This window comes from Phalacrocorax carbo, chromosome 16 (genome assembly GCF_963921805.1).
Source record: "Phalacrocorax carbo chromosome 16, bPhaCar2.1, whole genome shotgun sequence".
Lineage (NCBI taxonomy): Eukaryota > Metazoa > Chordata > Aves > Suliformes > Phalacrocoracidae > Phalacrocorax > Phalacrocorax carbo.
The window spans coordinates 588,971-613,587 of NC_087528.1; the positions used below are offsets into that span (position 1 = coordinate 588,971).

Here is a 24,617-nt window from a genome sequence, read left to right on the forward strand (position 1 = left end):
TCCTGGCACCAGCCACAGAACCGGGGTCCCCTCGGGCTGCCGAGCACCCCGAGGGGCCGAGGCACGGAGCGGGATGAGTTCAGCACTGGCTACAGGGGAGGGAATAAAAGAAAACCAAAAAGCTAGAAAATCCTGACGTTTTACTTCCCAGCGTCCAAACTCCTCACAACAGCATGAGTTAGCGAAATAAGGTAAGTTCTCTCCTCCCCTTTCCAAAAAAAGGGAGATACAAAATTTTCCTTCTTAGAGCCTGGATTGTGCTGGATGTTAATGACTCTTGAAAGACAGCCAAAGCCTCGCCCTTCCATCTGAGGATTTTTCTCTCCTGGAGGGAGTAAGCAGCCCCTGCCCCGGGAAGCAGCTTTCCAGCCTCGCACCGTGGTGCATCGCTGCCGGCACCGCGCAGCGTGCACAGCCCAGCACCCACACGGAGCCGAGGGTGCTGCGCGCATCCCGCGCGCTCTGCCGCTAGCAGGGCCCGCAGAAGTCGCTGTTCCACCCTCGCTGTGTCTGCCAAACCGAGCACCGGGGTCGGCCTGGCCTGCGAAGCGATGGGGAGCGCAAGCGGTGCTGGCTGCTCCCGCAGGGGACGCAGAGCCCTCAGCGTTGCAGGGAGCAGGGAAGGCTGGCACGGGAGGCCGGTGGAAAAGGGCAGGTGAAATGCCTCCCAGGAATTTTGCTTTGTCTCCAAAAAAAAAAAATCCACCCAAAAAAACCCCCCAAACCAAAATGCACGGTTCAACCAGATTAATGTTTTCCCAAGGGGAGCCGCACGGCAGAGCAGCCCCTGCCCACACCGTTACCAGCTCAAGTGAAGTCTGAGGCTTTCAGGTTTATCTGCCATTGCAAGAGGGGAGCGCTGGCTGGGAAAGGTGGCTTTCCCCGTGCCTCCCCGGGCACAGCACAGCTGAATGGCAAAAGCCACCCGATGTCTTTTCAAGGGCTTTCATATTTAATAACGTCCAGAGCAGCAGTAAGCAAGTCCATTATAATTAAGCACTGGCATAAAACTATTGGCCACATGTTAAAACTTGAAGTAGGTCAGGCAGCCATCTGGTCTTGCTGACTGGCCTCCACGACTGTGGTTAAAGATTCTCATTTTAGAAACTTTACAGCTTGGATAAAATCTGAAAGACCAGCCATGAATGTATGTTTGAGCCACTGCTCCAACTCCAGGGGTTAGAAAAAACCACAGCCTGACATTTATTGGTTTCCATTTAAAAAATAGCTAAAGCTTTCTCTACTTCTAATAAAACACCCCTTAATTCCCCAGAAGCATTGTTTCAGCCTCCCACCCAAGGCGGCGGGGGCAGCTGAGCTGGCTCACGCCTGGATGCGGGCAGTGTCGGACCGCTGAACGGGCAGCTCTGTAGGTCACCGTGCTTATTCACGAACGAGGAGAAACCACTGTACCTTTACATTATTAAACTTTAGCTTTAAACCCCCAACCCTCGCAGCAGCTGCACCCACCAAACAACACAGAGCCCCTTCAACAAGGCGTCCCCCTCGCCGCGCCCCGGGACAAAGAAAAGTTACAGCACTTGCGCGCTGAGGTGGCCAGATGCGTTTTGGCCTGCGCCAGGGCAAGTGAGAGCCACGTCAGTAGCCATGCTGCGCTAGGCTTGCCAGAGCAAGCCTTTCAGATAATGCACATAACACACCCCACGACGGATGCTGCTGCCAGCAGCTGAACTGCTGAGGTTGAAGCTCCCCTTCAAACCGTGATAAAAGAGTATAAAGTCATCATCTAAACCAAAATGGCAACAATTTTCTCTTTAGGGCTCCCTGCAGACTTTTTCAGCCCAGTAGTTTGTTCCTTTTGTATATTCACAGACTACTAAAAAAACCCCCATGTACGTGTACTGTGGGGAAGGTAGGATTTTGTAACAGGGAAGGGCCCAGCAGAGGCCATTTCCCTTCTAAAACCACACTTCCTCACTCCTTGTACCTGCTCCGGTTTCTGCTCCCCAAGACAGGCTGCTTTGCTGAGACTTTCCCACGGGGCAGAGCTGAAGCGCCTCCTGCGTCCCCCATAACGGCACCGCCGCGGAGCAGCTCCGGCAGGCTCGGTCTCAGCACATGAAATAACCTGGAAGCTTTAAATCAGGTGAATGAAATAAAGAGGCTGACACTTTTTTCCAAACAGTTCACATTTATTGATAACAATTAAAAAAATCTTTTAAAGACTATCTGTATTTATTACCAATTATGAGGTATTATGTATACAAAACATTTACAGAATTTGATATGCAGTTCATGAGTAGGGACAGGAAGGTGCAGAGGACACTGATAGCAGGAAAAAAGGCAACAGGGGAGTCATTGGCTGAGAGAAGGAAGAGCGATAGTATCACACAAAGAAAGACCAGGGCATGGGAAATTAATGAGTCAGACTGTAGTGATCAAGTCATATTGCCACAGCACGTTGCTTAGAGGAGGATTAACTATTGTTGTGGAATTTCATCTCCCCAGCTGTTTGTGCTGTCATGTGCTTTGAGCTCTAAAAGATGTGTTAAGGTTAACAGCAGGAAAAACCCAAAGTGCCACTTTTGAGCCAGCTCAAGTGAAAAACAAAATCTAGATCTTCAGACTTGGAAAGTGACTGCAACTCAAAAAAGTCTACAAAGCCAGACACCTCTGGACAGATGTGGAGTGTTGAATGAAGCAGTTTCTTTACAGTTGTCAGCAAAATCGCCATCTGAGAGAGAGAGAGAGAGAGAGAGAAAGGGGACCATCTTCAACCCTTACAGCCTGGTAAACGGGAGGTGGCGTTTGCAAAGAGCCATGAGTGTGAAGTTCACCTCACTGTGCCTTCTGCTGCACTAGCTCCCCTGCGCCTCCGAATACGGGTTCCTGCACGCCAGGAATCAAACACCTCCAGGCAGGCAGCTTGTACCATCGGCCCGAGAGCCACCGCGTGTGGCTGGGGAGCTGCCCGGCACCCCAGCGGCGGCCCGCCTTGCACAACGGCGCACAGCGGCGCACTCGGCAGCCTAAGTAACAGTCTGACCTCCGTCTTCAATTTCTAAGTCCAAAAAAGACAAAATAGAGCAGTTTGGTTCGGTTTAAGGAGACAGGCCTCTGGGCACCTCTAAATCTGTTACTAAAATACTTCATCAGCTCCGCCTGCCCGCCCAAATCTCCACAGAAGAGGTGCTCCTGGTTAGCGGTCAGTAACCTGCCGCTCGGAAGCTTTGCAGTCATAAAAAAAGATTTATACCGAGTTCAGAACCAGCTTTCCTCAGGCAGGGCATCACATATCTTAAGTGAGTTCTGCTCTGAAAACGCAATACCTCCGGCGAGCTGCTCTAGTACCTGCCCGCAACAGTGCTGCCTCCCCAAAACTTTAGAGCCTATCCAGCTTTCTAGTAGGGACTGCAGCCAGCACAGTAGCTCCTTTTTGCCCGGATAGTTTAGCTCTAAGGGTGTGAGGGAAGACCAGCAGGGTCTAACTGTGCAAATCCTGCTGCATTTCAGACTGAATATTGCTCTGCTCCACTGCCAGGAGTGGTCTGTAGTTGTCTGCTGAGAGCCCTTTGCTCAGCACTTCAGTCTTCTGTGCCTTCTGCTGAGCGTGGGAGAAAGGGCTTGGCGTGGGAGAATACCTGAACAGCCTTTAACAACAAGAGTTCAAGCAGGAACGCTTGGGGCTGGGTAGAAGAGGAACAAAATCCAAAGTGGCAATTCACCCCAGGCAGTAGCAATGGTGACAGTGGTCGAGCAGGCACTGCTTAGAGCGTCTTCTACTGTATCACTTAGAGCGAAGATCCCCGCGCTCCCTGCCCCTGCTCAGAACAAAGTGCTCTATTTCTGACATAGACAGGGAAGGATAGGAGGAAAGAGATTGAAAAGTGCACAGGAAGGATGTAAGCCATACCTCCTTCAGACTCATTTAAGAAGCAAGCTTAAGCTCTGCATGAATTCCTGATAAGAAGAGAGTATCAGTAAAACCAATTCATGTGGAGTGTACTAAGGAAGTGAAGCTCCAGCACAGAGCTGGGAACAAATCCTCAGACCAATTCTGGATCAGCCCAGCGTGACACAGTGAGGGAGAGCCTGCTCTCTGCCTCTCTCTGCACGGTGCTTCAGGCACAGCTTCAAGGAAAGAACGAATTGCTTTAACCCATCAAGCCCCAGAGATCAAATTCCCCAAAAATGTGCTCATACAAAAGGTATTAGTGTTTACAGCCTGGCCACAGCTCTGTGGGCATGCTTTGAAAAAAATGGACTCACAAAGTCAAGTATCCAGCAACTGCTTCTCTCTGTCTCGGACATCACTTAGCGGCAATGGGAGAAGAGTTTGCAGCACTGGAAGATCACGGGGTTTCTTAAGATGGCAAGGAATGTCCTGACAGGAGACTTGCAGTTGATCTCTAATGCACTATGGAGCATTTTTGGTAGGGTTTTTCTCTTTTTTGCTTTTTAACATTTACACAGTTAAAAAAAATTATTCTTAACTGATGCACTAGTTATTTTTCATTTCAGTGAGAGCCCTTGTGTTCAGAGTTAGGAATTGTGCAAGCACACTTGCAAAAATATTTATGGCTGAGTTAGGAAAAAGGGTTAAAGTTAAGAGACAAGCTGTTGGATCTAACAAGGACCAAAACCACTAAGTTTAAAATTCAAACAGCTACTTGACTATCTATAAAAGGCTTTTGTGGGGTGGGGTTTTTTTTGCGCAATTGCCAGTTGAATATGCTGTATTGCAGTCAGCTGCCACAGGTGAGGGTCCAGCCATCTCATCCATTTGCTTTTCATCTGTTGTGGCACTACCTGGAAATCATGGAGCTGGAATGGGACTGGCTAGAAGAGGTGGTGGCAGCACTGAGCTGGGAGAATCCACTGTGGCTTGATTCAAGGCTGGTCATAGATCCCCTGCAAAAAAGAAAAAAATAGTTTTAAGCTTCAGAACACACGAAAATTTTGATTTCCGCTACGCATCTATATTGTATTTGTTTGCACACCAAATAAAAAGCAAGTAATGGTTTTGGTACAGATACTCAAAAGCTTTTCTGCCTCACCACATAGATAATGGGGATACCAAACAGCCTCTTGCAAAAAACAGATGCTGCTCAAAGAGGCTGAGAACTAGTTTCAGTCAAGTACATCAACTGGCAGGCAAGCGAACTGACTCAGCTCCATTCTGAGTCGCACCCACTTCTACATCACAACCTGCCAAGTCCAACAATTCCCACACCGCTTTCAAAGCGGAGCAAAGTGACCAGTGATAATTACAATGAATAACTAATTAACCACTTCTATAGATTAGTTGCCCCCAGTGCCAGTACTTAGTGAATTTTTATTTTTGAGGCCTAAGAAAACCCAAGTCCTCACCGTTTACTTGTATTTAAGTGAACTTGACACTGGCTTGATCATTTAAGTATCAGAAAGGTTTGACATTGGCTGACCTTTATGAACCGTGGCCAGACATACCTGAAATCTTCAGATCCTATTACTTCTGTGTAGTACATCACTTTACACTTGTGAGAGGAGACCTGCAGAGATGCTAGCACATCATCCACACGAGGCAGGTTGGTTGTGGCGCAGGCGGGCATGCTATGAAATTTCCACTGGAGAATATAGAAGCCAGGCCACCTGGTGACGTGCGATCCCTGGAAGCAGCCAGAGGAAAAATTAAAAATTAACTTTGTTAACATAAAGATTTGTAGCCTTGAAGTTTCTTTTCCAAGCTTAGAAAAACTGCCTATGTGCCCAGAATTTTTTCCCAATGCCAATATTTCAGCCCCTCAGCCAGCTGGCAGTGCCAGTCAACTCTCCCCACGCAGCATGCGTATAGAAGTTATGATACAACGCCAGCGGATCCTCCTGCTTTTTGACAGTGTCAAGGGGTTAGAATTTAAATATCCTGAAAGGACGAAGTTCTTGTTTAAAAACAATATCCATTTTTTCCACCGTTTATCTTCATTAACAGCTGTCCTTTGAGACTGGAAAGAGCAGTCAAGGCTCCTGGCTCACAGAGAGAAAGTGCAGTTCAGCAGGTCACTGCCCAGATTTCCAGTTTAAAGCTTCCGATTAGATGACTTAAGGAGCTCCTTTTCAAAGGCTGTTTAACTCTGATTTCAAGTCAAAAGGAATAGCAGTGGCAGAAAGTGATTATAAACATGCTGCATGAAATATCAGACTTGGTAATTAAAGGATAGGTTGCAAATGCCATAAAAAAACCCCTCAAGAATCTTGGCCAGAGGAGCTCCTTAAGGTGGCTGTTACAGGGACAAACACACAGAAGCTCAGTCTTAATTTCCAGACTTCTCTCATTCCTGAGGTAAGACGCTATTATATTCGTCAAACGCAGACTGTGTGCTTCAGAAAATAACGGTCAAAATTACACCTCAAAGCATGTCTTGCTACTCTCTGGATGCGTACTACGTTCTAGGTGGCTCCCCTACATTCCTTGCTGATCAATCTCAATCACTATCAGCCTGATGCAACCTCCCCTCGCAGCACATCCCGTATAATTACTACCCGCGCTCCCTGCGGCATGCAGCGAGGAGCGTAAGCTGAAATGTCAGCCAAAAGCAGGCAGACAGTCCGGAGCTGAATCATCGCTCAGTCATCAATAATAATTGTGAATTAGAACATCTAGTTTTGGAGCCAGCTTCCACCTGCTCCCGCACAAGGATTAGGCGCTCTTACCTGCACGCTCTCCCCTTCTTTGCAGATAAGAGGAGACTCCACCATACTGTAATCACGCCCCAGCTGCCAGACTTTGTCTATCAACTGGACGTTGTTCCCACCAGGAGATGTAATACTATGAGCTCCCAGAGAGTCCTTTTTAGGAGGCTGTGGGGCTCTTTTGGAATGAAAGATGTTAAAAACGATGTCGCCCTTGCACACGTCGAAATCCCACGTGATCACAGATGAGGCATCCACAATCTGAATGAGAACCTGAGACAGAAAAGTCATATTAGACAATAGCAACTTGCTCAGTAAAGACACACTCCTACCAGAAAAGAAGAACAGAGCTTTTTGTTGCTGGGCTTAGACTATTAAAAAGGCAGTGTAGATACAAGTTCTCTCCTGATGGAGTAGCCTGATTTTAACACAACTTTCAGAAGTTCTCCAGCAGCTTCTGAGAATATAATTTGCCTTTGCTTAGAAGGCTACAGCTTTGAACAGAATGAAAACCAGTGATATTCTCGAAATGGCAACAAGATGATACCAGGAACGGTCAAAAACTTGGGCCACTAAAGCATAATTATGCACCAAAACTGCAGAAGACCAAGGCGGAAGCATGGAAACTATATAAGCTCTAAACCATTTTCAGTTCAAGAAGGAGTCCAGAGCTGAGGATTGAGACTAAAGAAGAGAAGGGTAGGCTGCAACCATACCTCATGCGGCGCTCCTTTGAAGACACTTGCAGACTGGTAGATTGTTTCAGTCCAGAGCTTTATGTCTTCATTTTCCAACTCTTCTGCTGTCCGGTAGAGGGACTTGGGAACCAGCCCACCCTCTGGGACTTCACACTGAAAGCATAAACAGCATTTAAAAAGTGTCCCCTCTGTACATGCACGCCCTGTCATGCTCTCTGGCTGCCAGCTTCAGACACAAAACCTCACATCAGCAAGTACTCTGAAGAATGAGATATCAACAGAGCTTGGAAGTAGTTTTATAGCTTGTACTTCATACATACTTTTTTTTTTTTTTACAGTGATCTAGTTTAGGTGAGCTTGCAGAACTAGACACCAGGGGAACAGATCTTGTCTATACACAGCAGCCACCACCACAGAAAATGACTGTAAATGCCGTAGTTATCACTCATGCTGCCCTATAATGAAGACAGACGTGAGCCATTTAAGAATCCCAATGAAAAGTGGCAATAGCAACTCAGTCTAAAAAATACAGCCTGGAGACCTGGAAGAATTGGGGTAGCTAAATTTAAGGACAAAGAACGGTGGGGAGTTACAGTAAGTTTCCAAACAGGTGAAAGGATATTGCAGTCAGGAAGGTAACAGTTTTGAAGTTACAATTGTCTCGACAGCTCAGCACTGGAGCCGATTACACAACTTCCCTAAGCAATCTTCTTTTTTAAGAAGTCTCTAGGAGTGAAGTTAGACAGCTACAGAACCTATTCCTGGTCAGATAGAAGCATTTGGGGCAGCAGAAGTGTTTGGTAACTGAATTACAACAGAGAATTGAAAGGATCTTTGAGAAGTCATTTTTGTTCAAATAACCAGAAGAAGAGGCTCTATTATTGTCAGTGACCGGCAGGAAGTACTGTAGCAACCCGCTTTCTGGTAATGCTGACTTTTGCTTACTTAAGCAGTGAATTTTGCCAGCTTCTCAAACTCTAAATTAGACAGCACAAACTCCACTGAAAGCTACTGCTGCAGCAAAAAGCAGCCCACTGAAGATAAACACACGCTCCACTCCAACACATCCAACAGTACTTCATTGTAATTTGAGACTGTATTTGAACAGACCTAGAAGAATTTTCAAGAATGGTACAGAAATTAATCTAGAAAGAGTACAGGGCCTTAAAATGCAAGCCTGAAATTCTGTTTTAACACAGCTGAGTTCAGGAAAAAAATCATCTAAGTGTTACTGTGATGGAGGCTCCAGAAAATGCCAGAGTTACACTACACCTCAGTCACACCACTGAGCCCATGTCGTCAAAAACATTACAGAGAAAACAAACCTTACAGCATCACTGAGGTGCTAAAACGAGAGACTCTTAACAACACCCGTAGACTAGGCTGAAAACAGCTCTTAAGGCACACAACAAGGAACTGGGAAATTACAGTATCCTGCAGTAAAACCATTTTTTTTTGTTTGCCGTGGTCAGTGTGCATATTGCACTAGGAGACCTGGCTGCTTGTTAAGCCCTGCTAGCAGATGTGCCACGTATTTCCTTGGGCTCCCTGTGGTGTCACTTCCTTTAGGTGACACAGGCTCTTCTGATCAGCTGATGGCGACAGCTCTTGCCCAGTGCTGCGCTACCACGTCTGCTGGAGCCTAACAAGTAACAGAGACAACGGCTTTTAACCACGCCTCGCTACTTTGACAAGTTATTTAATATTCATTGTAAAGAAGTATTGTACTTCTCTTTTTGAAGTGGATCTGGAAGAAAGCACTAAGCCTGGAACCCCACATCATAGCTCGTGGCTCCAAACTACATTAAGAGTAATTCTGTGCTCTAGGCTTCTTTGTTTAGAGGAGCGGGGGGATAAAAACCCCACAAGTAAGTTGTTATATGCACTGGTTTATATTCATACCATGCACTCTCCACCAAGAAAATCAGGGATAATTTCTTTATCGATGTAATCCAGCAGTCCCCCAGGACCCTGGTAGTCATTTCCAGCATAAATAAGGAATTTCTTTCTAGTGTTGTCATCAATGAACGGACTAACCTACAAAGAAAAACAGAGTAGATTAGGCTCCCACATTTTTCTTGAGTCAATTTTGAAGGAATCTGATCGCATTAAGCGTTACCACCCTTGTTATACAAAGCTCACACTATAAATAAGCTAAACTAACTAACTATGTAAGCAAATTCTTAGGTAGTGTTTTTAAATCCATTCCAGGAATCCTAGAAAAGAGATGTTTCCAAGTGGTAACGTTCCCTGCTTATAAAGCCAGATTTCTACAGTGCTGTAACAAACTACAAGTGTGTAGCAGTGTACTGAAAGAGCTGACTTGAATTTACAAACGTACCAGCGTCCAAAGAACTGGGAATACTCGAGGTGCTCTTAGGATTAGAAGACGACCCAAAGTCTCAGGGTAATTAGCTTCAACCACCTCAATGATTCTTAGCAGTGCTTTGACACCAGGTCTCCATAAATGCCGCATGTTCAAGCCTTCTAGATCTACTAGACAGGTCCAAGAGCTGAATTTGAGAAAGACAAAAAGAAGAATTCTCAATAGCACCAAAATTGTCCTTTCTTATGCGAGTGTCCAATGTACTGAAAAGTGTGGGGCCCACTGCACGTTTTGGTTTCTTCTGTTTTCCTCCTCGCTTTGCACTACCTGTAGACACTGGAGTTTAAGGTCCTCAGGGTGTGCCAAGCGTGGTCACAGAGCAGGTGCAAAGGTCACTCTGCACATCACGCACATCTTCCCACAGACATTTCAGACGCCGTATGAAGGTTAGTATGAAGCCAAAAAAGATCCTGCCGACAGCCAGCCCAAATGTTAAACCGCTGCTTTTACTGAGAAATCAATTAAGTGGCCACACCGCAATGAAGCATTGCAGATGTCCTACTAATAGAGTACAGTAACAGTGCCGTTTCATGTCAAAGCTAATTCTGTTGTCAGATCTCAGGGAGGGAAGCTGTTTCCTATAGGAAGAGATATATTCTTAATACTAAATACTGAGCTTCAGCATATGCTTTAGTTGCTTTCCAAGTTCAGGGCTCACCCTGGGCATGAATTCAAGATTTACAGCTGTGCCGTACCAGCTAGCATCCATTAAATTATGCATAAGGCTTCTATGAAACAGCAAACACTCCTTTGTTTCACTTTAAATGTTTAATATGTAGGTAGTCCTTTAGTATTACTTCTACAAATGAAGATCCAGTAGGCAGCACAATTTCAGTTACGCACATGAAACCCATCTCTTGGATTTGACCTCCCACTGAGAGCTAGGGCATCAAGTTCTTTAACAGGGAAAAGATAAGCAGACCTACCATGCTCCCCTGAACCTTTACAGATTAAGGGAAGGAGTCAGAAATTGAAGAGATTCCAAGAAACACTTTCTTTCCAGGGCCAGTCCTGCATTCATTCCACACCCTTAAATCCATTTTGCAGTTAATGCTTTCATAAGTGATCCCTACAATGACTTAAAGATGGGATAGCAAGCCATTTTTTGACTGAACTTCACATGAAGTTCAGCACTTGGAAAAACAGACCCCAGGCTTCACAAGAGCCTCATGACCTTACCTTGGATCAAGAGTTGAGTAACTGCATATAGTAAATGGAGAAGGCAAACAAGAACTGAGCGTAGTGAGCCTTGCTATGGACTATGGATGAAAAAGGGACATGAAAACAACACCTGAAACTACTGGAAAGGCTAGCCCTGGTATCATCACGGCCTGATTTTTTTGGCAGCCCATACCAACACCTGTCTATAAAATCCCCCAGAAACAGAAACAGGCCTTAGGCTGCATTGCTTTGCAGACATCCAACAGTAGAAGCGAGCAAAAGCGTAACACCCCCAGGTAGAACCATGACACCGAGACTGCTGGAGCAGGCGGCGGGTTTCCCGGCGGTAACCGGGGAGGCTCTCACTTAGCTGCAGCTGTGCCTGGGGCTGCATGTGAGCAGCACAGCCTACCCTTTGCTTGTTCTGTTTATAAACTTTGCTCAGCAGCATCACATTGCCTGAAGTTCCCACACACACCGTGAAACCAGGTAAGTCCCAAAGAGCACATCCACTTGTATTTTACCTTATTGGCCTGCCAAATACTTTTGTGTTCTCCTCACATCGCCTCAGTCCTTCCTCATTTATTGAAAGAACCTGTACAAGAAAACATGTTGTTTAGAGAAGACCGTCTTAAACTGTCTTAACTTCTTACATGGCCTTAAACTTCTTTTTCAAAGAAAAAAAATGTTTCTATCCAAAGACTAAGTAAAACTACAAGCTCAAACCAGGATAAACTATTTTCCCCCAAAGCATGAACTAGAAATGACCACATTTACCCCATTGGTTGATCTTGTTGAAAAACAAACATACTTTTCCCTAAAAGCAGTAAAATGTAAACAAGATCCTCCTGAAAGCCAAGACCCAGGAGTGATACAGACAAGAAGTCTCCCTACACTTCTGCCCCATTAAGCACTGCTCTCCTATTTACTCAGAAACTAAAGCCCCTTTTTAAGTCATAGAAAGTATCCTTGAAACAGAATGAGGGCAAACAAACAAAATTTAGTATGTGCCTGGAAATGCCACTGGAAGAGAAAAACTAAAATCCAGCCTGTTTCCAGTGGTTACTGTGGCAGTGACTGTCATCACTAGGAGTCAAAAAATTATTTCAAACCTGGAATTCTGCCAGCTTTCTGCTTGGAAACTGAGCAGATCCACACTAACACAGTCTGAGCGAAGTCTTTAGAGAAGGGAAAGTTACAGACAAGTTCTTTTTCTTTAAAAGTAAATTATTCTTATCCTTGGAGTACAGGCTTGACAAAATCTGAGCGTGGCATTTTCTCTTTTGTAAGAATGCAGAGACTTAAGTTTGAAGCCCTGCACAAACTGCAGAAGAATCTGTGAAAATGCTAACCAATAACTACATGAGCTGCCAAGAACTACGCCTTTCCGCCATCAGTTTGCAGTTGGAAAGAATGCAGCAGATCAGCTACCAGGAGCTTTCAGATGTATTCACACCAAAAACAGACGGCCGGGAAGTACATCAAAATATGCAGAGTGATGAATGTTCTGGCAGAGGAGGAAATTTCTAAATGAAAATATCACATTGTTAGCAACTTGCTGGCTCCAAAAATACTTACGTATCGAAGCAAGGCCTCTTCCCCAAGAGCTCGCACTAAGCCTTTGGTATCCATCTGTCCCAATCTCAGCACATACAGCGGGCGACCATCTGAATAACGAGAACAAATATATCAATATAACCATTATTTTTACAGCAACGGATGATTTGTCTGGGCTAGTTTTATGCTAAAAATCCACATGGAAACAAGCCACGGTCAGTTCGAACTCTGTTGTACAGCTGCAAGAGGGAGAACCTGGAGCAGATGGCAATTTAAACTTTACCCTGTCCAGCTACACCAAAAGGTTGGCTGTAAATGAACTGCAGAAGTTCAATGGAGGCATCCTGATGCAAAAATAGCTCCCACTTTCTGCAAGAAAAAGTCCAAAGGACTTCGTCAAGTACACTGGTACGCAGAAGATCCTGGTACACACAATTCAAGACTCAGGACTGTAAGTAGCTTCCAGGACAGCTAAGATACACTAATGGACTAAAGCTTTTCCTGTAACTGAAGAGCTGCAACGGAGGCTGTACGCCTCCTATCACACGTGATGCACTACTGCTCTGGATAGCTTAGCAACCTTTTTGGAAAAGCAGCTACGCCACGTTCACTTAGGCAGGTTAAGCCTGGTGAGAACAGCCTCTCTCCCAGAGATCAGCTTCAGATGGGCCCTCTGCATTCAAAGCCTCGCCTTTTCACGGTCATCTTGCTGCGTCCTGGGGCATCCTAGTACCGCCCAGGATACGAAGGCATTAAGCTTAACAACTGCATTCGCTGAATCTGAGAATCAAAGCTTGCATTTCTGGCTCTTCAATAGAAGCTGGTTGTCTGAAACAGCTTCCATCCTCCTACCAAAGCTATGATGCATTTTTTTAAGCTTTGCTCCATCTATTCTAGTACAAAAGCTAAATAATCACCATATAAAACTGAATATGCTAGGACACAAAATTTTTTTTAAAAAAAGAGCTTGCTACATAAAAAAAAAATCTCTGAAGTCCTGTGGTCTCTTCAGCTTGACTTCCCTCCAAAGAAAGGTATCAGATTACCATTAAGCCTTTTGGGACACAGGGAAAGAGACTGTCAAGATATGCTATTAAAAAACCCCAAACAACCAAAACTGCAGAGTCAAGGCAAGTTATTTGTTTGGCAAAGACACTACCCCCATGGAAGGTCACAGTCTCTTGTATTTTATCAGGTCGTCTGAAAGGAAACTTTGTTTTAGCATCAGCACTTATCTTGGAACATAGTGTTTAGCTTTGGAAACACTGAACAAGAAGTGCTATTAAGCTTCATATTGGGTCTCCCTCCCTCAGACGCGCCCGCATCCAAAACCAGACTAAGAGCTTACTAACCCTGGTCCGCCCAAACGACACGGGAAGGAAAGTCGCAGCTGACGGTGCTGTAATATCACTCTCTATTTTATATTCCATTAGAGCTTTGTGATTTAAAAAACCATTTGACTGAAGCATTCCCATCAAAATAAAAGCCACTCAGATGTATAGAAAACTGTGCTAATCGCAAGCCAAAATAATAGCTTTTATTCTTTTGCGCTGATAGCTCATTCTAGCCAACATGCTTCATAACCACCGCTCCCTTTGCTTTAGCGCTAAGAGCTACGCGGAATTCAGCTAGCTTAAGTTTGGCACACTCAGCGCGCGTAGGAGGAAAGGAGCAATACTAGAAAAGAGGGTTTAAAAAAAGAACCTACCGCTGTAAAATTTTAAATTATAGAGAATCGCTCAGCTTTGAAATTCTCTTTCCGTTATTGACAAACCATTGCTTTACTTGTGGGCGCGCTGTAAAAAGAGACCAAAGGAACTGGAGGGGAAGGGAGGGGAGCACGAAGTTCACCACAAGACTGAAGAACTTATCAGAAAAACATTGAGCAACGCTTTGAGGCTTTCTGTAGCTTTCCCCTCACTGGCAGGACCCGGTTACGTGCTATTGACGGAGGAAGTCTCTGCAAAGTGAGGACCAGGAACTGACAGAGAGGGAGAACTTATTCACAGGCCTTTTTCCCTACAATCTTCACAAGCATATTCTGATTTTCCATTTTCTCAGCCTGAGGTCTGGCAAACCCAAAGCAGCGGGGCAGAGCTATTCAAGCTTTTCAGCTTTACAGTGCTTAAACTTCTGTGTCCTCCCTGTCTCCTGGCCACTGCTGCTGACAGCTTCCTTCCAGCTTCACATGCAGCTTGGGGCAGGAAGAGCTAGCAGAAACAATGGTGCCTAGTGGGGAGGAGACTCAACTGGAACACAGAGAGCTCACAGTAAGAGATCATTTCCTTATCTAAAGAGCCCAGCTTGCCTCAAGCAACAAATCCGAAATGTTTCATTTCTGTGTATGTATTAGCAGCAAGATCAGTGCACGATAAAGCAAGCGGAGAGAGGGGAGCGTGGCAGGCATAGCTGTCCGTGTTTTAAAGATCTGGCCGTGGCTCACCATACAAAGGGAATTCAGCCAAAGCTGCTTCCCTTCTTAAATAAGCCTGCTCTATTTGATGTTTTTGCAACATCCCACTTCTCATCATCAAGCTGACTGTAATGCCAAATAAATATTAATCTATGCCATCAGCAGACTTATCCAACATCAGAAATAAATTGATTAGAAAGATAGACTTATTTACAAACATCTTTTAATCACTGAAAGAGAATACTCAGCATTTGCATAACACCCTTCTAAGCATCTCAGAGTGCTACAGAAGTGCAGTTAATAACTTTAAAGAGCTCTGCTTTGCCAGTAGCTTAGAGAGTTAAATATGTCAGTATTAGTCAGAAGGATTAGGACCTAGGAGTCTGCCTCCACCAGCTAAGGAGCTTGCAGCATCAATTTAAATGCACTTAGTACATAACTAGAGGTGACTGGAAAGACTTCTCAGTTGTTAACAGAGGGACAACTACCACCTTTAATTCAGAACATAAAATGGCTGTTTGCTCAGTATCCACCCTACAGAGCATACCTTTGTCATGGTGATGCCAGCCGCCTGCATAGTAATCTTGGAGTACTTGAGGAGGGTTCCAGGTGTCTAGAATATAGTCTACCTGGTGCTGCTTACGCCATGTCAGTGACTGGCAAAGGATCTCTCTTGCTTTATCAATGTTGAAGTCCCGGGCCCGCAGGAATCTTAAAATGTGCTCATCCTTTGGGATCTATTTAAACAAACAAACAACAGAACAACCTAGCAACAACAACAACAAACCACCAAAACCACCACATCCCACTTAATTTTGTTTTCGAGGTTCGAAACAAGAAAAAAACCCAACCGAAGCGTAAAAATGCACAGCCCTGCACCAGCGCAAGAGGACGGTATGTAACAGTGGAGGTTACTCAAACAAATCAGTGTTTGTTTGCATCAAAAACTATGCGCCCTGTCAGGTACTGCAGCTACCTTCATGAGGGATATAAGAATTTCATTAACTCTAATGTAATCATTTACACCTGTGTGGCCATACTAAGTCAGTCCCATTTAAATGAATCTAGAGATGAAACACAGACTGTATTTCATTGCTAAGTAAAAGGAAGCCGACACATACGCGTAAATCACAAGCTACCGGAAAACCCCCAGCCTTGCTATCAGCGATTCAACTGGCCACAGTGCTTCCCTTTCAGTACTGCACTTTAGGGACATAGATTGGAGAGTATCATGTTTGGCCAAAACAAACAAATGTAAAAATAACCTTATTGTAGAACCAGGCAGGCTTATAAAACTGATGTTATTTCCCTGTGCTGGTTTATTGACATTCTGAGAAGCAGTCACACTAATAATTTAAGCACCTCGGGTGGCAAAGTCAGCTGGACAGTCACAATGAACTTGCCACTGTGCAGACTTCATTTCGGTACCCTTTTGATCATGGAGGGCCACTTAACAGGAACAGTTAGCCACAGGAGGTGTGGCACGATGTGTCATCAGGTCCACCTTGCATATCACACATTCTGAGATAGAGCCATGAGAGACCGATGGTAACTTACTTTGCCCTTGTGCGTCTCCTGGAGCCACTGTCTCAGTCGAATGAGGCAGCTTTCCTGCATTGGTGTCAGGTCACCCAAATAGCGCTTGATGTAGTCCGCGTCTAGCTTGTCTAAAAGATGTGCATGTGATTAGAGTGGTCCTGAACTGACATAATCAAAGCAGCAAATAATCTTACATGCTGATAACTGAGGCAGAGAAGCAGCTGCTCTGTGTTCTGTGCAGTCAGGGTTCAAGTTTCTTTGCATCAATGAAGCAAGGCAACATTCAGAGTCATCTTAATGTTAAACTAAGAAAATTAATTCTCCTTCTGCAACTAAGAAGGGAGTAAACCCAGGCATTTATAAAAGCATTTTGCCAGTATATTCAGATTTGTCAATCCACAGCACCATAGGGATTGCTTCTTCTGGAAATACTTAAGAGAAGCTTTGATCTAAACCTCCCAGTGCAAGAATTTTCCCAAATTCCCTTAGTCACAGGGAAAGGAAGATATAACAGAAGACTGTGTCCAGGGAAGCTTCAGCCCGTTCCTCCCCATTATTCCCTGAATTTCAGCGAAAGAAGTAGGCCACCCATCTGCAATCTAATGAACAGCAAAGTGAAGAGTTTTTCCACTCATATCTGATCTTCATTTACTAAAAAGCCCAGCTCATAACAGCTATCCAAGCTATCCCACACGTTGCTGCTTTGCAAGCCTGCACTTCAACACTGTGTTACCAAACAGCCCATGTGAAGATTTTTGGCCGCCCATGAGAAGCAGCACAGCGCCGAGAGCCTCTGCAGTACAAAGAATCCCACTAGAACAAGTCAGACCACCATACCATCAGGCGTTCCTGCGGTGGGCTCCGAGGGGCTGCTTGAGGTGTTGAGGATCTCCTTATTGTTCAAGCCCTCCTTTGTGGCAGAGTCTGGTATGTTAATAGCGGGTGAAACCGGTCGTCTTGTGTGGGATGTGCTGCTCTCTAATTTACATGCAACAGGAGGAGTCCAACGAGGAATGAAAGTTATTCCTTCTTCCTCCAGCTGCTTCAGGTAATATTCTATTATTTCTTTTCCCTTCAAAAAGGAAAATTTACTTCAGCTTCTAAAAGCACTCATTTAGACACAGAAAGGATTGGGCTGGAAACCCATTAAGTGGCCAGACCTCTCTCAAGATTCCCCTTGAAAATACCTACCTACACACACATGGTGCCCAAGCTAAAGAGGAGCAGCCCAGCTTTTTGAGCAGAGCAGCCTGTTACTCAGCAGCAGCTACATTGTCTTTGAGCCAGGCACCTTGTTCATAGCTGCAACCTCACCTTTTTAATATTGCTGGTGTACTGCTTCATGGCAATCTTTTCCACTGTGCTTTCAAAACCGAAAAAAGATTTAATATCCAGACTTGCTGACTGTTCAAAACAGGTCCAGTCTTCATTGTCAGGATGAACCTATTAGTTAAAAGGAAGTCATACAGTTTAGCTAATTTAGTATTTTTTTCCCTCACGATATTTGAAATGACTGTTTCTTGTTTTACAGGTTCACATAGCCAAAAACATTCAAGTGGAATTTGCAGCCTTTTGCTTCATTTGCAAAACGTGGTTTGGGCAAGGTAACGCTAAAGAGCAGACAGACCGAGAAGCCCTCCTATAGCCTCACGGCTAGCACAGCGTGTTTTTTTTCTTAGCAAGAAAGGAGAGGGTAGAGAAGCACCAGTGTGCCAGCCAAGAGCCAAAGGACTGGCACCTTTATACAGCTAACACTATCTCATTCTAGATACGGGCTGTGACTGTACTGTATCTGCTGAACAGGGCACACGCTCCCCAGTGAACCGGCCGCTGCTGCTGCAGGTTAGGCTGATAGGCCAAGGCCAGCTAGCTTAAAGACTGCAGCAAGTACAGCGTAAGCATTCCCAAGCACTGCAGTCTAGACATGGCTGCCACAGACATACTGTGATAGATCATTCCCTTGTTGACCTACAAAGTACCTTAGTATTTTGTAGGCTGAAGACTATTTTACTTTGTACTCCTACGATAATGCTACAGAAGTGTAAACTTCTCACTTGCTGAATAAGCTATCTTAGAGCACTCCCAACTTTCTTCTTAGCTTATATCTTAGTTTGCTGAGATGATCCTGAAACAGATGTTACTGCTCTGAAGGAAAGCTGTTTCCTAAACTCTTCAGCGAAAAGATGACTTGTCAAGGAATTTCCAGGCTGGGCTCTGAATTTGTAGTTATACAAACACCACAGAAAGCTGGATTTCTGAGCAGGTGATTGTTCTGATGCCTTAAGCTTCTCCTCCCCTTCACAACATGCTAAAATTGACTGGGAACAGTATCAACGCTTTATAACAAGACAACTACAGAAAAAATAAACCCATTTCCCTTCATTTGCTTCTTCTGCATTAGGGAATGGGGGTTACAAGAACAGCTTGTACAGCCTAAGTACAAATCATAACATTTAAGAACCTTCCTGTCCTTTCATAAATTCAATTATAAAATAACTGTAATAAGAATTAACTTTGAAAAACAATTTATTCTTGAATTAAAATTCTGGTTTTGTATTTACCTACTGATTTCTTGCTCAACTACGGCAAGGGCAAGAAGCAGCGTTGTCTTTTGTACATATTTATTACCTGCACTTTTCTGTATAGCATTTCCTCTGTTTAAACTGAGCGGCTTTCACAGAAAAATAGCAGGTGGAGAGGTATTTTTAAGTGTGCCTTGGAAATAATTGCAGAAATAATAACAAAAAACCCCAGATAATCGTGTCAAGTGGGTTTGACATTCAGTGACCTTTTAACCATGGTTCTGTATACAACAGAAAACGTTATCACCTGCACATAAAATGAATACTACAATACAAATAAATCGGTTGCATTTGCTGGTTTTGATTTGACCTTTAACATCGATTGGAAGTTTTACTGCTATCCATGTGTGCTGCATGAGCCTATGGGTATTGGCTAGGCCACTCAGATAAAACAGGACCAGGGCATAGCAGTAAGCATGTCACCAGACTCCTTTGTATCAGAAAAATCGTCTGCGCTGAAGGCCAAGAATGGTGGAAAGAATCAGGTTAAAACATAGCTGACCTGATGAGCATTTGTCTGAGCTGAGCAGAAGGCAAATAAGCTACACTGAACTTTCCCTTAACAGTTCTGTCAGGGTGTCATCAGTCTCACCAAGCCCCACACGGTATTACAGACCACAGGTTTGCCTAAACAGAGCTGTCAAACACAGCAAATTATGTTGCGTTCTGCCCTCTGAGAAGATGCTCTAAGTAAGAGGGTGCCAAACTGGTTTCAGTTCTTCAAGCAAGTGTGTTACATTTAACACTAACAACAATTTTTGCTCATGGTGGTGTGTTGGTTATTTTTTCTCACAAGGCAAAAGCCAAGAACAACCCGATTTCTGTGTATGAGTCCTGAAATCCAAACCCTGCCTTAGCTCCATCTGTAGCAGCACCGAGAGCCTGTTACTCACTGTGTAACAGCAGTGTTCGTTAATAATGACTCTATTAGAGAAGGTTTCGTTGTAGGCTTCTATATGCAAAGTTCTTTCTCGTCTGTTCAAAGAATTCTTCTGGACAAAGTAGACATAATCCACTCCTGCAATCTGAGGAAGATGACACAGATTCCATCAAGATACAATATTCACGTGAAAGGATATCCAGAAGTATAAAGCAGGCACTCCAAACCTAATCACCTTTTTCAATAGCCGCGGTGCATCTATATCCAGCTTACAGCGCCGTTCAATCACATGGATAGCTTCATCCTCGCTCTTGTATTCACTTACAGTGTCACTGGCTACAAACATAGGGATCAGAGGGCATGTAGGAAACCTCCTTTCGTATGCCTATAAAGATGGGAAGAGAAGATGACAAACAGTTAATTCCTGAGAGTGTGTGTAGGGTTCCTTCGCTGACATCACCACCATTTGGAGGCAAAGTCCTGCATATCTTTCACAGAAGGGATTGAGCCTTCCTGGCGTCCACCTCACAGCTGAGAATAGTCACAGTGCATTCCAGACAATCCATTTATTAATACATTCCTAACATAGTCCGTTCTGGGTAAAACAATTTTTAGAACACCACAAGAAATACCCCATTTCTCACCTCCCTCCAAAAAGAAAATTCTTCGTTGTGTACAATGACAATCCTCTTGTCAGCAATAACAGGAAAATAAGACCCTCTAGTTCCAAAATACCACAAGACAAAAACAATCACACATTGGATTAAAAACGCCACGTGCTAATTATCGGTGTTTCACCAACTATTTAGAGGGTTTCCCATACAGCTCCCAAAGGTCTAATGAAAACATTTCAAAGCCTGTTCCGTAAGCTAACAGAGCTCTCAAGCCTCCTATGCGCAGAGCATTCATACTGGTATCACTGCACAGCGTATGAGCTCACCATTTTGTCCAACAACATACAGTAAGTCTCTCCAATACAATGCGGCCACTTCATCCTTCTGAAAATGTAAACTTTTTGCAATAATGCAGAGCTAGCAATAGCTTTGATCTTGGTTAAAGAATATAGTCATATAAGTTCATCTCAAACACCTGACACACAGAGAGAAGATGGTACTAAATCAGAAACCCTTGGGGAGGGTAGCTAAGAATCCGGGACCGGCAAAACAGGTAAGAGGAAAATGGGAGTTATTCCCATTAGTAAACTTGTTGAACTTTAGTTTTAGAACCACCATGGCTGGAAAAAAAACCACACAGCTGGGTTGGTTTTTATTTTCCTCTTCGTTCGTTGTCACTAGCATACCTCTGCTTCTCTCTGGCTTTTCTTCCTCATGGGGTGGCTAAAATTCTTTAGCCTTCTTTCCAAGTTCTGAATTCTTTTATTTTTGCATTATCAGAACCTAACTGGCTTTGGTGAAAAGGCAGGATTTGCAAGATGTCCCAGTGCAGAAGAAAACTTCAGTAACATAAAGTAAACCTGAGAGCAGAATATGTAACAATTCTTTAAAAGAGGTAAAATATCCACTCTGTCCTTTTAAATAGTTGTAGCTGCTCGCACTATAGCTGAGCTGCAGCCCAGGAACAGCACCAACAGCGAGAGGGTGTGGAAGAAAATAAGCAGCAGCTGCACAAAGTATGCAATGGTGGCACTGGAAGAGAAAAGGTCTCTTAATTCGCCCTTTATAAGAATAGAAATACTTAGTCTGAATGCCATGTTACTGTGGTGACAGTGATGCAGTGCACTAAAACAGTGTCAGCTTTTTTCCCCTCGTGCATATTTTTAAACCATTTTTTACAGCATGATTGTCCCGAGCCCATAAAGCTCCTCTGTAACATACATGGGGTACGACCATAGAGCAAGTATGCGTGCGCCTTCTGTCAAATTTTCATCTGTGCACGGCTTGTTTTGTTTAAATTAAGAATAGAAACAATTTCTGGGTTCAGAGATGTGCACACAATAAGTGACGGAGCATTAGTGTTGTAACACAACAGCAAGCAGTGGGGGGAAAGCCTTTTGCAGCTCCAAGAGAAAGGATGGGCTCTATTACTGTTGTATAAGAAGTTTCTTATTTCCTTTATGAGGCTCTCATTCTGGACAGAAGGCTTTATATTTTACAGTCATTCAAGAATATCTCATCCCTCTCACTGAATAAGTCTCAGCATTCTTTCCAAATTAATCCCCATTTTAACTACATTGACTGTAGCTAAATGTTGTCCTAAGTCGGAAGAAAAGATTTCCAGAAGAAGCAGAATTGCGAAGCACTCTGGTTTTTAGATTGCTTCATTTAAATTTTTTTTTAAGGACTTCATGTTAGAACAATTATTTTATAGATGGGAGATATGGGGAAGTGGGTATCTAGCATTTTTCTCATTATTTTATAAGTATTTTTACTTTAGGATCACAATGAATTTTTCCCATCTGAGTAGCCTCCTCTCTGCCAAGCTTTTGCAAGTCTCTCCTTCATTGCATATTGATGCATTTCTCCCCTTAAGAAGCATTTTGAGGACTATTTGCCCTGTGAACACTTGCAAATTACAACATTACCTGCTCAGAAGTGTTTATTGAACTGTGAGCAAAAAAATGCCCAAGAAGAATTTGTTCTTCTGAATGGGAAGAGTGAATTGAGTGTGTTCAATTTGGAAGAGAACAAAATAATTATCTTGCCAGAAGTTGGCACGCTCAGTGCTTACAGCGACAGAGTACTTGAAGGTTTCAAAGAGATTAACAGCAACACAGGATTCTTTCTTCCCTAAAGAACATGCACAGAGTATTGAAAACTGTTCAGTCAGTTTTACTGGGCTCTTAAATTGGGCTGGTTTTATTTCTTTATGTACCATTGCCAATATGTTCTTGTAATGCACCGTTTCTCAGCACAGCCCTGTTTGAAGAAAAACTGATTATAGTAAACCATAGCCACATCAAAATATTTGCTCTGATTTAAGCGTAGCGCCCTCTCCCACACTGCAGAGCAGGCAGGCAAAAGCTGCTAAAGACTGTAGGACACTTAAAGATCTCGCTTCGCCATGGACCAACACAGCACAGGAGGAAACCTGTAATTTGTGGTACAACGCAATAAGAGACACATGAGCCAAAGCAGCACGTGCATTGCCACGGCTGGAGCTATTAAAAGAGCATGAGAAGACTAAAGGAAGATCAAAGACTGCTTTCTTTTCTAATATAATCGAGTGGATTTTTCTACATTATTGAGGTGTTTTGAACCAGAAATTTTGTCTCAAGTCCAGCTTTGCAGACAGGAAATAACTGAACTGTATTATCCAATATTTCTTTAGCAGTCTGATAAAGCGGAGTGTATTATAAAATGCTACACATTTTTTCCTGTATGAGAAGTCTTTCTTTACAAATAAAATCATTAGATATTACACACCTTTCTCCCAGGGTTTCAATTTTACTATATAGATACAATCACAAAAGACAGTTCCTCAAGAGCAAAGCAGCTGCAGTAATGTGATGGACTCAATGCAAGAGTGAAATGCAGCTGCTGTAGGACTAAATGCAGCTAAGAAGGGTGCTGCAAGGACATTACTTAATTTTACCATTTTCTTCTGTCACGTCTCAAAAAATACGGTGTGTGGAGATTCTGACGTGAAACACAAGTAAGACATGCGGGTGAGCTCATCCTCAAAACCTCTACAGCTGGTGCTGACACGAGGCATCACAACGCCTCTTTGGCCGAGACATTTATGTACAGACCTTTCAAAAAAATTATTTTAAACCTGCAATTGTTGTTCCCTAATAATGTACTTCTACAATTTCCTACCAGCCTCTGGAACATTTGTGTACTCCGAGGCATCAGAAGTGGGCATTGTGCACCAAGAAAAACACAGTATGGTGAAGCAGCTTGAACTTCAAATGTAATGGCCTCATTACATAAACCCGTAACTTTCTTAATGCATGTTAACAGTACGAACACTAACAAGCATAATTTCAACCAAAATAGCACCGTATTAAAGCTTCTTCTCCAACTGCTTCCCTTAGCAACTCATGTTCAGAGTAGAGTCAAAATAACAGGATTTATTTTACTTTTCTCTTTGCTAGTATTTCAGCTGTGTTTAAAGACATGAAAGCAATTCAAAAGTGAGACTACTTTAAACCCAATGCAGTCATTTTTTCATACCCAAGGGAATTATACTTGCTGCTGCTGCCCTTAGATTGTGGGATTCTAGTATCGGCAATAATGGGATCCTTTCAAAACACCACCTTTAGAACATGATTTAGGTATGACCTCAACCCAATTTTCAGAAGGACCGAAGACACTGTTCTGGCTTTTTACTTCTCAAACCATGCCTAGGGCTAATAAAATACCTTGGTAGCGGCATGTGCTCAGGCCTCAGTGGAGAAACTCAGTTACTCAGTAAGTTACTCAGCTTCTCTGACCAGACTAATATATTCCCTGTCTCCTGCCTTAAAGGACAGTGATTGTTCAATATTCCTATTAGATGACTCAAAACTGATTTCTACACTTACAGGAAGAAAAAAGATCTGATAAAACCTGCAAGCAATCTTACACTGTGCTGTTATTCCCATAGCAGCTGGATCCTCCACATAGAGGACCTGGTGAAATCAACAGGAATTTTGGTCACCATTCAGAAAGTAAAGCATATGGCCTATTTTCTTCATAGCTTAATTGCAAGAAATACGCTGTAAAGATGTTTTATTTTTTAGGTATTTTCTGTTCAAAATTGCTAGAACAGCAGCCTTGTAAGGGTAGCACAACATACTGCAAGGACACCTCAGGAGAACACACGAAGAGAT

The 24,617-nt window shown here is 43.6% G+C and overlaps 1 protein-coding gene across 1 annotated transcript in view; it reads right to left on the bottom strand.

Annotated features, from left to right (window-relative positions):
* Positions 1-2,132: 2,132 nt before the first annotated feature.
* Positions 2,133-24,617, bottom strand: part of SEC14L1 (SEC14 like lipid binding 1) — a 44,168-nt gene continuing 21,683 nt past the window's right edge. Inside the window, exons 3-16 of the mRNA XM_064467310.1 lie at positions 20,082-20,231; positions 19,860-19,991; positions 17,699-17,827; positions 17,222-17,456; positions 16,403-16,512; positions 15,393-15,582; positions 12,454-12,542; positions 11,400-11,470; positions 9,670-9,841; positions 9,231-9,365; positions 7,347-7,481; positions 6,652-6,903; positions 5,431-5,609; positions 2,133-4,872 (exon numbers count right to left, since the gene is read on the bottom strand). Coding sequence (XP_064323380.1) covers positions 4,767-4,872; positions 5,431-5,609; positions 6,652-6,903; positions 7,347-7,481; positions 9,231-9,365; positions 9,670-9,841; positions 11,400-11,470; positions 12,454-12,542; positions 15,393-15,582; positions 16,403-16,512; positions 17,222-17,456; positions 17,699-17,827; positions 19,860-19,991; positions 20,082-20,231 — 2,085 coding nt within the window. The 3' untranslated portion in view covers positions 2,133-4,766. The remainder of the gene's footprint in view (positions 4,873-5,430; positions 5,610-6,651; positions 6,904-7,346; positions 7,482-9,230; positions 9,366-9,669; positions 9,842-11,399; positions 11,471-12,453; positions 12,543-15,392; positions 15,583-16,402; positions 16,513-17,221; positions 17,457-17,698; positions 17,828-19,859; positions 19,992-20,081; positions 20,232-24,617) is intronic.